The 13,249-nt window shown below is 47.1% G+C and overlaps 1 protein-coding gene across 1 annotated transcript; it reads left to right on the forward strand.

Annotated features, from left to right (window-relative positions):
* The first annotated feature begins 5,219 nt into the window (after window positions 1-5,219).
* LOC128832902 (myb/SANT-like DNA-binding domain-containing protein 2) lies at window positions 5,220-8,030 on the forward strand. Its single transcript, XM_054020605.1, has 2 exons — window positions 5,220-5,820; window positions 7,513-8,030. Exons 1-2 carry the CDS (start codon window positions 5,274-5,276, stop codon window positions 7,584-7,586), a joined length of 621 nt encoding a protein of 206 aa, XP_053876580.1. The 5' UTR covers window positions 5,220-5,273; the 3' UTR covers window positions 7,587-8,030.
* Window positions 8,031-13,249: the final 5,219 nt, after the last annotated feature.

Here is a 13,249-nt window from a genome sequence, read left to right on the forward strand (position 1 = left end):
CGCCACAGTATAATCTGTTGTCCTTGGAGGTGGAATGATTGCAGAAGCAGCTTCTTAAAGAAGGAGAGGCCCTAGTGTATGTTTATGGAAGTCTGTCCAAGACTCAAGGGGTTGAGGCTGCATTCAAGGTGGTAAAGTACTTTGAGCTCCCCATCTGGAAGACACCTTTGCACCCTTATTATTCCCCACCTCATGGAGCGGGGCTATGGCTACACTAAAGAGACTATGCCATAGCCTGCTAGTGTAGACGCAGTGTGTGTTGACAGAAGGGCTTTTTCTGCCAGTATAGGACCACCACCTCCCCAGATGAGTCTCTCAGTGAAGGTTGTGCACCAGTACCAGTAGATTGCGTGCCCATAATTTGTGCTGCATAGTCAGTAGGTATGAATATGTGTGCTTTCCTAATGTAATGTTTGTCCTTTTGTACATACAATGTAGCATCTAGTCTGCCTGGTAGAAGGTTTTAATTTGTGATTGCCAATGCATGCAGTACTCGCCTTTGAAATATTCTAGAAACTAGCTTTTTAATTCAATAACACTTACGCACAGGTCAGTATTAGTGTTAGAGATGACAATACACAACTTCATATTATGAATAGCAAAAGCTCTGAAAGATGTGGCCTAACAAGAAGTAGTGAAGACAAAAATCCACAAACAAGTCCTTGCCCCTGCACTGAAGAGTGTGTTATAGCTCTTACCAACCATGTCATCAACAATATGACAAACCCATTTGACCCTGATCACATCACATCAACATATCTATTGGACTGTATGTAATATCAGATGTACAAGAGTCTCTGCTGAAAATAGCAGATTGTTGGAGAAATCTGTGAGAGGTGTATTTGATTGTGATGGGACACATAGCTTCTTCAGCCCAGACAAGAAATTTGGCATCAAAACATTTGCTGACATCAGCAAGAAACCAAATTTAAGTCTGACAAGGAAGGGGCAATCACAGCAGCCAGCAATATAGAATTTGTTTTCCTCAGAGCCCTGTTCTTAGCAAAATGCAGAGATGATGTTTCAATGGCAACTCCTATTAGTCACCCAATAGGACCTGTGTCTATGTCCCTCTTCCATGCTGATGGAACAAGAAGAAGAACAGACAAAGCTGAATTAGAGCATCAGCTGGAAACTCAATCTAAAAAAAATCCATGAGCTAAGAGCATGCAACAAAGAAATCATAGCGTAGATCAGAGATGCCATAACTGTCATACCAATGATGCCTGGAGATGAATTCCACACGTTGAATGAATTGTCTGCCGTGTATTTGAGGCAGATCCTAAAAGGATTTGGCAAAGCTAATGCTGTAATCAAAGTCTATGACAGATACGACAACAGTAACACTGCGAAAACTTCAGAAAGACAGGGCCGGACAGGTTCTAAGGTCGGATGCAAGAAATACCAGCTCATCGGTGGATGCCTTGTGCCTCCATGGAAAGCTGCTTAAACATGGCATCTAACCAGCAGTCACTTGTAAAATTCCTCTGTGAATATATAGCTCAAAATGCACCCGGGAGTGTGCATTTTGCAAATGCACCCAGCATAAACACTCCTCCTTGCTGGAGGCTTTTCCAGTGGTGAAGTAGCAAATTCCATCACAGTAGAGGTGTGGAAGAAGCCCAAGACTTGCATAATACTCAAGAGGAAGCAGACACACGAATGTTTCTGCATGCTGTATGTGCCAGTGTGGCTTTGGGGTCTCTTGGTGGCAAAGGAACCATAGTAATTAGATCACTTAATATAGATGTTCTGGTCCTTTCTGTTCATTACTTTCCAAAACTTGAACATGCAGAGAACATGTGAATTGAAAAGGGCACCCTTACAAGCACAATTGACAAGCATCTCATCATACCTGTGCACGCAACTTGTGACATGCTCCCTCCTGACTTCTGCACCATACTTCCTGTTGTACACGCATTAACAGTATATGACTCTGTATCATCCCTATTTGGTGGTGGTCGGGGGAGGGAGAATCTGTGTTGTCAAAACAAAGGGAGTTTACCGCTTCAGGGATCTTGGCAAATTGGGAGAGAGTAATGGAGAAGCTGCAGTTTCTGCAGCTAGGAAGCTGGTAGCTTGGTGAGATCACCATTGCAACCTGGATGGAAAAATGTGGATGATGAACTACTTCTTGTATTCTTTGAGGGCGCAATGGCATTTTAGCTTGTACAAGACATTATTTGTATCTGTACCAGTAGAAGTTGCCGCACAGTTAACTCTGTCAGTAGTCAGAACAATCTTCCCTGCTCAGAATTGTGTACATGCCAAGGCAATGAAGACTGTGGTAACCCATGCACTCTTGACAAAGTTCATAATGATGAACAAGATGATGATGATGATGATGATGTTGACTAAAAATGTCACCAGCCCTATTACATTTAAATTACACCTGTACAAATTTATTACTAGATTTTTTGTTTTAGCCTTTAGATTGTTGTGATGCTTTGAGGTCACAAAGCAATCCAGTTTGTATGTCTTGAAATAATGCATAGAGTCATTAAACTAACAGAAACAAACGCAAATATTTCAAAGTGGCCATTTTAATGTGCTGATTGTCATTGTGTGTCCCTGTTTCTATGGTAACAGCAGCACTTGACAGCGCCACGTCATACCTCATCTTAAAGTAGCCATAATAAGCTTTCAAATAATCTCTGATGTCCGTATGTTGAGAGAAAGAGAGTACATTGTTGACCAAATTAGTGCTGGCTGCCTGGCTCTTCCCTGAAGCACCTCCCATTAGCCACCCAAAGGCTGTGTTCACATGGAAGGGATTCTCAGTGGTGTGGGAGGAATGGAAGGGTTACGTTGTAGACCCACTGCTCTCTGCCTGAATGCTTTCCATCCTTTTCCCCCTGCTCCTGTGCTCCCTTCCATGCCTTGGGACCAGCCTCCCCCCAGGTATGTGGCATAAGTCTGGCTGCTATCCCCTCCCCATAAAAAAGCTTACAAGCACAGCAAGCAATGGATGAGCAGCTGGAACCAATTATTCCGGGAATTTGGTATCTGAGCCGAACTCTAAATGCATCTGGGTGGTTTGAATTGTATTGTTTTCATTGTGAGCAGAGCTCTTCCACTCCTGCTCTGTACCTCTCTCGTGTGCTCCCTTTCTGCTATGCATTTTCTCTTCCTCCAGTCTGGGATAATTGCTGCTCTTTGTGATGTGCTTGTGATTTTAATTTTTTTTATCATTGCTGCTGCTTTCCCTCTGCTCCCTGCTTTTGATTATTTGGTTATGTCATTCTCATTTGTCCTGACATTTCTATAAATGCATGCTTCATTATCTTTGTCCCTAGAGCTGTGCTTTAATCCCTCTTGTCTAATGTCTCTGCTGCAAAGCCTGATAATCTGTTTATTTTTCCTAATAGCTTTCCTTTTGGGCTGAGACACAGACAGCAGAAAATGTCCTTGCCACCATAAATTGACCCAGTTGATGGCATTCCTTGTGGTAGAGCGCCCCCTTGTGAAGATAACTGGAAACATCATGTTGCCTTTTTTCCAGTTATAAAGAAAGTTGTTAAAATAGGATGTTGGATGTGTATTAGTTCCCTTGCATGGAGGGTGAGGATTTACAAGAGGACTGTATTTAAAGGTTAGTGGGGAACCAGTTATCATAGTGGACATTTTAAGGTTTAGAATGCAAAGGGCTTCAATCTAGCCATTATCTTTGTGCAAACAACTTTGCGCACACACTTTGTCTGCCCGCACAGTGGATGGATTCTAACACTGGCTCCTGGGCAGTGGGCTGTATCTGTGTACTTTCTGTTTGGGGAAAATGTGCCAGTGAATTCTAGTTAGTGCTCAAAAAAATGTATTCAGCGCATTTGGCCGCAACTGTGAAAACAAGGTTATCCTTTGCAATGGCTTATTAAAAGCCTAACGTTGACATTTTCTAGGTACTTGGTCCAGACTGTGTCTGCAATAATATGCTAAAGCATAGAAAGATCGAACTGCCTGAGAATTTGAGGTTATGGTGTGACCTGTGACTTCAGTACAGGGACCCTCTGCCAAACAAGCTCTTTGAGATATTTATCCCATGGAAACTAGAATGTGAGCAATATAATTCTGAACTAGTCTTCAAGCAAAGGGACAATATAGAAGGACTGTGTTAAGGGTAATATAAATTACCTGGGATCCTGAAACCATCATTACATTGTTCCTGCTAATTCCAAGGCACTGTGGATAAGGTGAAGTGAGAAAATTACAGAGCGTGTTGTGTTGTTTTTTTAATGTTGTGCTTAATTATGACTTTCTTCATGTAAGAAAACAATATCATCTCTGTAGTACACTTTTATACAGCGTATCACAGCTCCTATTAGCATAATAAATAGATTGAACTGATGGACTCTCTTATGCCATTCAATACTCATTTTTGGACCTTAGGAAAAAAATATCTAGTAGCTAATCAGTTTGGTTAGTCTTTGTTTCTTCTAGGCACCTTTGTAACAATTTGCATCTCTACAACCCCTTCCACGTGAGGATCTCAAAGCACTTTACAAATGTTTTTCAGTGAAGTCTCATAGCAGCCCTGGGAGATAGCATGGTATTTACCTTCCTGTTATACAGACAGTGAAACTGAGGAACAGTAAGGTTAAGTGACTTGGCTTAAGGTCCCACAGCAAATCAGTGATAGAGCCAGGAATAAAACCCAGCTCTTCTGTTTCAAGCCTTGTCTTTGCTTTACAGTTTTATCATGAGAGAACACAACATTGAAGAGTTGAGTTACCTAAGCTGAGGCAGATTCTGGTCAGTTTGTGGTCAGTGTATACAAGGACAAGCCCTGTTCATTGTCATTTCAGTTAGTCAGGGTGACACCCGGAGGTCAGTGAAAGGTGCTTTGTAAAGTGCAAAGTATCGGAGTTTGGTCATTTGCCTGAAAGAGTAAGAGTTAGGCCTGGTCTACACTATGACTTTAATTCGGATTTAGCAGCGTTAAATCAAATTAAGCCTGCACCCGTCCACACAATGAAGCCATTTATTTCGAAATAATGGGCTCTTAAAATCGATTTCTGTACTCCACCGTGACGAGCGGAGTAGCGCCAAAATCGATATTGTCATTTCCGATTAGGGTTAGTGTGGCCGCAATTTGATGGTATTGGCCTCCAGGAGCCATCCCACAGTGCACCATTGTGACCGCTCTGGACAGCAATCTGAACTCGGATGCACTGGCCAGGTAGACAGGGAAAGCCCCACGAACATTTGAATTTCATTTGCTGTTTGCCCAGCACAGGAGAGCACAGGTGACCACAGAGAGCTCATCAGCACAGGTAACCATGCAGGCCGATAATCAAAAAAGAGCACCAGCATGGACCGTACGGGAGGTACTGGATCTGATCACTATATGGGGAGAGGATTCAGTGCTAGCAGAACTTGGTTCGAAAAGACGAAATGCCAAAACTTTTGAAAAAATCTCCAAGGGCATGATGGAGAGAAGCCACAATAGGGACTCAGATCTGTGCCGCGTGAAAGTCAAGGAGCTCAGACAAGCCTATCAAAAAACAAAGGAGGCAAACGGTCGCTCCGGGTCAGAGCCGCGGACATGCCGCTTCTACGCCGAGCTGCATGCAGTTCTAGGGGGGGCCGCCACCACTACCCCACCTCTGACCGTGGATTCCGAGGCGGGGGTAATCTCATCAGCTACACCTGAGGATTCTGCGGATGGGGAAGAGGAGGAGGAGGAGGAGGAGGACGAGCTTGCGGAGAGCACCCAGCACTCCGTTCTCCCCAACAGCCAGGATCTTTTTCTCAGCCTGACTGAAGTACCCTCCCAACCCTCCCAAGCCAGTATCCAAGACCATGACCCCATGGAAGGCACCTCAGGTGAGTTTACCTTTTAAAATATAAAACTTGTTTTAAAAGCAAGCGTTTTTTAATGATTACTTTGCCCTGAGGACTTGGGATGCATTCGCGGCCAGTACAGCTACTGGAAAAGTCTGTTAACATGTCTGGGGATGGAGCGGAAACCCTCCAGGGACATCTCCATGAAGCCGTGTTAGTCTCTAAGGTGCCACAAGTACTCCTGTTCTATCTCCATGAAGCTCTCCTGGAGGTACTCCAAAAGCCTTGCCACAAGGTTTCTGGGCAGTGCAGCCTTATTCTGTCCTCCATGGTAGGACACTTGGCCACGCCATGCTAGTAGCAAGTAATCTCGTATTATTGTGTGACAAAGCCTGGCAGCATTTGGTCCCGGTGTTTGCTGGCATTCAAGCAACATCCGTTCTTTATCTCGCTGTGTAATCCTCAGGAGATTGATATCGCTCATGGTAACCTGGTTGAAATATGAGAATTTAATTAAGGGGACAGAGGTGGCCATTCCTACTGGGCTGTTTGCCTGTGGCTGAAAAGAAATCCTTCCCTGCAGTTAGCCAAGCGCGGGGGAGAATTGGCCCTGAGCTTTTCACGTTTGGCTAGCAGGGATCTTCCCTGATACCAGTAGGGTGACCAAATCACCCAAGTCAAATATCAGGACGCGGGCTGGGGGGGGCGTGACATGGGGGGGGGAGGGGAAAACACCCTTCCTCCACAAGCGCTGGAGGGAGGCCCGGGAGACGCAGGGGAAGCGCAGGACCAGGGTGCGTGAGAGTCCAGCCTGGCCCCGAGCAGACAGGACTCAGTCGGGCGGTAGGGAGAGTAGCGGGGCGGCCCGTGGGGCCAGGCGGCGGCTGTTCTCCCCCCCCCCCGGGCAGCGGGACTCGGGAGCAGGCGCTGCAGCAGCTCCCACTGCTGCGGGGGGAGGAAGCGGCCGATGGCCAAGCTCGGTGGCTGCGGCTCTGGCGCCCGGGCCCAAACCCCCCGAGCCCGGGCCTGCTGCAGGGACCCAGCAGCGCGCACGCTGCGCCCAGCCCCTGGCCAGTTGCATCTGGGCTGCTGCCCAGCTGGTGCAATCCCGCAGCGGCCCCAGAGTGAGGGCAGCAGGCCCCAGCCCCCCCATCCCGCTCGGGTCCCGCAGGGGAACTGGACAAACAAGGAAATATCGGGACAGTCCCGATAAAATCGGGACGTCTGGTCACCCTAGATACCAGCCACGCGGTGGGGGAAGGGGTACAGCGATCATCCCAGATAATTCATGGCGGGAGGAGGGGGCGGGGGTTAGATTGGTTTCTGCAGGGATCTTCCCTGATACCACGTGGTGGGGGGAAGGATAAAGCGATCATCCCAGAGAATTGGATGGGGGGGGTTAGTTTGTTTTCTGCTGCTGAAGGTTAACAGGAAAACCGCAGCAGTCAGTGGGCTTTGCTTGGTATGTGGGAAAGGAGGGTGCAGAAGCAAAAAGACAATGGCTTACCATGGCCGCATGCAAGCTGAATTCTGTTGCCCGGACCTGCGTCTGTGATCTCTAACACCAAAGCCACAGGCACTCAATATTAAGATGGAAAATGCGACCTTGTACTGAAATCACATGTGGTATGTAATGTGAATAGTGTTGTTCACCATGAAAGAGTATAAGCACTGTTCTGTAAAATGTATCATTTTAAAAACTTCTCTCCCTTTTTTCAACCCTCCCTCCAACAGCTGCAAATTTTTCAAGCCTCCCTCCTCCTTCCCGAAGGCTATCTCAGATAAGGCGGCGGAGAAAGAGGACGTGAGACGAGATGTTCTCGGAAATAATGGAAAGCACCCGCAATGAAAGTGCTCATTTGAATGAGTGGAAGGACACGGTATCTAAATACAGGAAAGATGCCAGTGAATGTGAGGTCATGAGGGATGCTGGAGATGAGAGGTGACAGGCTGCAATGCTGGGGCTGCTGCGTGATCGAACAAACATGCTCCAGCGTCTGGTGGAGCTTCAGGAACGGCAGCAGGATAACAGACTGCCGCTGCAGCTGCTGTATAATCTCCCTCCCCCCTCATCATGTTCCATATCCTCCTCACCCAGACGTGTAAGAACGTGGGGGTGGGGGAGGAGGCTCTGTGCAATCTTCCAATCCACCCCAGTGGACAGCCCAACCAAAAGGCTGTCATTATATTGCATTTTTTCAGTGGCCTTTTACTTCCCTCCTATCCTCCTCCCAAACCTCACCCAGGTTACCTTGTCGGTTCTCTCCCTATGTTTATAATCAATTAATAAAGAATACATTATTTTTAAATGATAGTGACTTTATTTCCTTTAAAAGAAAGCTGTGATTTAAGGGGGGAGGGTGGTTTGCTTACAGGGAATGAGTCAATCAAGGGGGCGGGTTTTCAACAAACAGAACTTTTACACCGTAGCCTGGCCAGTCATGAAACTGGTTTTCAAAGCTTCTCTGATGCGCAGCGCTTCCTGGTGTGATCTTCTAATCGCCCTGGTGTCTGGCTGCGCATAATCAGCAGCCAGGCAATTTGCCTCAGCCTCTCACCCCGCCATAAAGGTCTCCCCCTTACTTTCACAGAGATTGTGGAGCACACAGCAAGCAGCAATAACAATGGGGAGATTGGTTTGGCTGAGGTCTGAGCGAGTCAGTAAAGTGTGCCAGCAACCTTTTAAACGGCCAAATGCACATTCTACCACCATTCTGCACTTGCTCAGCCTGTAGCTGAACAGCTGCTGACTCCTGTCCAGGCTGCCTGTGTACGGCTTCATGAGCCATGGCATTAAGGGGTAGGCTGGGTCCCCAAGAATAACTATAGGCATTTCAACATCCCCAACGGTTATTTTCTGGTCCGGGAAGTAAGTCCCTTGCTGCAGCCGTTTAAACAGATTATTGTTCCTGAAGACGCGAGCATCATGAACCCTTCCCGGCCAGCCCACGTTGATGCTGGTGAAATGTCCCTTGTGATCCACAAGTGCTTGCAGCACCACTGAAAAGTACCCCTTGCGGTTTATGTACTGGGTACCCTGGTGCTCCGGTGCAAAGATAGGGATATGGGTTCCATCTATCATCCCACCACAGTTAGGGAATCCCATTGCAGCAAAGCCATCCACTATGACCTGCATATTTCCCAGAGTCACTACCTTTCGTAGCAGCAGCTTAGTGATTGCTTTGGCTACTTGCATCACAGCAGCCACAGTAGATTTGCCCACTCCAAATTGATTCCCGACTGACTGGTAGCTGTCTGGCATTGCAAGCTTCCACAGGGCTATCGCCACTCGCTTCTCAACTGTGAGGGCTGCTCTCATCTTGGTATTCTGGCACTTCAGGGCAGGGGAAAGCAAGTCACAAAGTTCCATGAAAGTGCCCTTACATATGCGAAAGTTTCGCAGCCACTGGGAATCGTCCCACACCTGCAACACTATGCGGTCCCATCAGTCTGTGCTTGTTTCCCGGGCCCAGAATCGGCGTTCCACGGCTATAATCTGCCCCATTAACAGCATGATCTCCAAAGCGCTGGGGCCCGCGGTTTGATATAATTCCATGTCCATGGCCTCATCACGCTCGCTGCCACGCTGCCATAGCCTACTCCTCGCCACCTGGTTTTGCAGGTTCTGGTTCAGCATAAACTGAACGATTACGTGCGAGGTGTTTACAATGTTCATGACTGCTGTCTTGAGCTGAGCGGGCTCCATGCTTGCCGTGGTATGGCGTCTGCACTGTTCACCCAGGAAAAAGGCGCAAAACGGTTGTCTGCCATTGCTTCTCTGGAGAGGGGGGATGTACCCAGAACCACCCGCGACAATGTTTTTGGCCCCATCTGGCATTGGGATCTCAACTCAGAATTCCAATGGGCGGAGGAGACTGCGGGAACTATGGGATAGCTACCCACAGTGCAATGCTCCGGAAATCGACGCTAGCCCCGGTACATGGACGCACACTGCCGAATTAATGTGCTTAGTGTGGCCGCATACATTCGACTTTATACAATCTGTTTCCAAAATTCGAATTATATAAATTCGGATTAATCCCATAGTGTAGACATATCCTAACAGGCATGCTTCTGCAATCAGCTCATTCATGCCCATAGTTAAAGTGTCAATATCATAGTGAGCATGGACAATTTCTTTGTGTTTTATGTTAAGCGTAGGGTTAAACAGTAAATTATGTTGTCCCCTGGCATAACGCTATTGTCACTGGGTGAATTTGGCTTTGGCTTTTTGAGAGTGAGGCAGTGCAGTCTGCCATAGCAATCGTACGACCTAGCAAATGATAAACTACAGCAGAAAAGCCATAGCACAGAAAAAGGTAGTGCAGTGAACTGACCATTATCTCCTGTAACTGCTTGACACTTGGCCCAGATTTCAATGGGACTGTGATGGAGTGAGATTAGCTCCAGAGGCCCCCTGCTGGAGGCCTTGTATCCCTGCCTTACCCTGCCCGAGAAAAGAGCAGAGGAGAAATCCTCCAGGCAGCCTAGAGTGTCTGTAGAGGAAGCAGCCAATCAGAGGGGCTGCTGGAATGACCAATCAGGTGTCAGGAGGGCCATATAAAAAGAAACAGCAGGGGCAGAGCAGTCAGTTACTGCCTGGATCTGGAAGAGAAGGAAGTGGGATTCCTGGCTGGGTGGAAGAGCAGCAGGACCATGAGCAGCTCAGTTTGGGCAGGGCTGAGCCTGGGGAGGGCTGCCGAAGGCTGGGGGAGTTAAGACAGAGCCCCTGGCTGGCTGAGGGTGTTGAGCACAGACTGAGCCCAGGATCTAGCCAGACCAAGTAAGGGTACTGTGATGGGCTACTGCTGTTCATTAAAAGGCAGGGGCATAAGTAGTTGAATGTTTCCTGGCAGCATCAGGTTGTGGGGCTCTCTCTTATTTGGGAAACTAGCCTTTTGAAGCCTTTTCTGCAGAAAGGCAAGAGCATAGGTTCTGAGAAGGCTGGGTTCAATCTGCCGCTGCAGGGATCTCAAGTGGTTTCAGGAAACTCAGATGGGCAGGTAAATGAGTAGCAGTCAGGACTAGGTGAGGTTATTTATAAAAGAAGGGGAATCATTGAGTTATTCAAAAGCTACCAGGAATTGTGCTGCCATGGAGTGGGCTGTAGGGGAGTACAGGAAGGAAGGCACAGATCTGCCCTGGTATAGCTGTTCTCCTGCTGATGCCAAGGATTCCCAAGATTGTGGTTTCCAGACCTGTGGTTTGTTAAGCGAGCCCCATCCTGCCAGACTAATTGAACATCCAGGGGAAGAGCCTTGCAAACAAGGGGGGGGGCAGTCTTGATCCTGTGCTATCACGTGCCAGCTGGTCCCTTTGCAACTGGCACTTGTGTGCAGGCCGGGCTCACTGTAAGAGCAGCACTGAGCTGGACCACCCATGAAATTAACTACTGCCAAACGATAATTTAATGCTTCAGTAGTGGCCACTGTGAATTAGGTGCTGCCAAATACAGAGGCAGAGCCACTCCCTGCCCTGAAGTGCATATAAAAACAAATATAGCAGAGCGGCACCAATTTGCACTTTTAAGTCCATGCATCAAACTAGCCACCAGAGGGGGCTCATACACGCCACTGAATAGCTCAACAGCGTAGTAAGGAAGTGCTACAAAGGTACCGCTAGTGGCAAGGTGCCAGTATGGATTACGCTGGTGACTTTGTATAAGGGAAAGTACAGAAAAGGGCTGATAGGAAGACAGAAATAAAGCAACCACAGAAGAAAGTCCTGAGCTAAGGGGAAGAGATGAACAAGGGAGTCTAGCTGAGCAATGTGGGTGGGGAAATAATATGGGTGAAAGGCGAAGAGAAGCCATCTGATTGGAAACAGCCCCTGCTCCAAGTCCCAGCCACAAGTGAGGGTTTGCCTCAGAAGAACCTGCTCAGGCGCTGGTAAGTGCAGCCCCGTTAAATGAGGTGCAGCTGAACTGTGGGGCCCAGTGTACAAGACAGCATGCTAGGTAAGCAGCTCCTTAGCCAGACGCCCACATAGAAATCTTCCCTGCCCGGGCACCTGTGCAGCACGGGCTTTACAAGCTAGCTGGAACACTATGGTCTTTGGCCATGATGCTCAGGGATGCCGCTCCTGCACTTGGAGCAGGAGTGGGAGATTTGAGGGGTAAGGGACACCTTTAAGCCACCTTTGTGCTCCCACTGTTCTGGGGACATACAGAGGCCTACGCAGCCCTAAAGTAAGATAGAGTGGCCCCTGTGAATAGCCATAGTGTGCTTGGATGATGCCTCCACGCCATCCAGTACACCAGAGGTTGGGAGCAGGGCCAGTGCAGAGCTTTTCCTCCAGTGGTTCTACACCAGTTTGGGCAGTGTGAATGGGCCATATCTGCTGAATCTGAAGTGCATTTAAACTTCCAGAATGGCATAAAGGGGCAATTGAGAATTATGGTGCTTGTCTCATTAAAAAAATGTTTTCTGTATGTAAAGTGTACTACATTAAAAAAATATAACAAGAACAAGATGTCAATTACCCTATGCAGCAATCACCTCTAGTGCTCCCTGTCCTCAGCTTACAAAACATGACCTGTAAATGAAGGCCAGTCAAGGAAAACGGCTCTAACATTTTACAGCATTTTATAAATAGCTTTTGGCCACCTCCCCATTAGTATCACCTGAGAGACGTAGGTAACAGAAACTGCAGTTAAAGGCAGCCTGTAGAGTTTTCGGCTTGAGTCATCCTGATGCAAGAGGATGATGTTAGGAACCCACCCATGGAATAATTCATGTCACACCATGAGGAAGTGTAAAGTGTGAGGCTTAACTTCAAACTTCTGCATAGTCTCACTGCTGTGTGATTACTGTTACACACGAGCACTGAAGCTGGCCCTAAACTGTTACCGGTAAATGGAAGGTGATGTCAACTTGGAAAATCTTAACCAATTTTTTGGTAATCCTTAAGCGGTGGGCATTTTGCTAAATGTGATTTTTTTTTTTTTTTTTTTTTTAAAGACAGGTTTGAGGCCTGAGAGGGCCCTCTTTACCCCCCCGCCAAAAAATTAAAAATGTGACATATTTTTAACATAGGGAAAAAAAGTAACTAAAAAATGCCTTTATGGTTTTCCCATATATAAATACACACACACACACAAATTGGCTTTGAGTTGAGCATAAGCATGACCAATTACAACACAAAAGGTAAACTGGAAAATAACTTGAGTGTTTGAAAACAGGGGCTCAGAAAGGAGTACCTATCTTAATCTTAACTACAGTGTGACCACCCTGATGCAGGACTTCTGTACATGTTAATTGCAACTTCTTTTAACACATTTCATTTGCCTCTCCTCCTGTTTACGAGCACACAAGTGGACCGGTGATGTTACTTGAGAACAATTTATTAAGACAGGAGACTCTCAGGAGAGTCACCATCTGTGTTCACTTCAACCTAAACAGGAATTCAAAGATTAAGGGCTTGGAAAGCTCTTCAGGGGAAGGATGCAATGATTACTTCCACTTACTTTTAG

Source organism: Malaclemys terrapin, chromosome 2 (assembly GCF_027887155.1).
Source record: "Malaclemys terrapin pileata isolate rMalTer1 chromosome 2, rMalTer1.hap1, whole genome shotgun sequence".
NCBI classification, from domain to species: domain Eukaryota; kingdom Metazoa; phylum Chordata; order Testudines; family Emydidae; genus Malaclemys; species Malaclemys terrapin.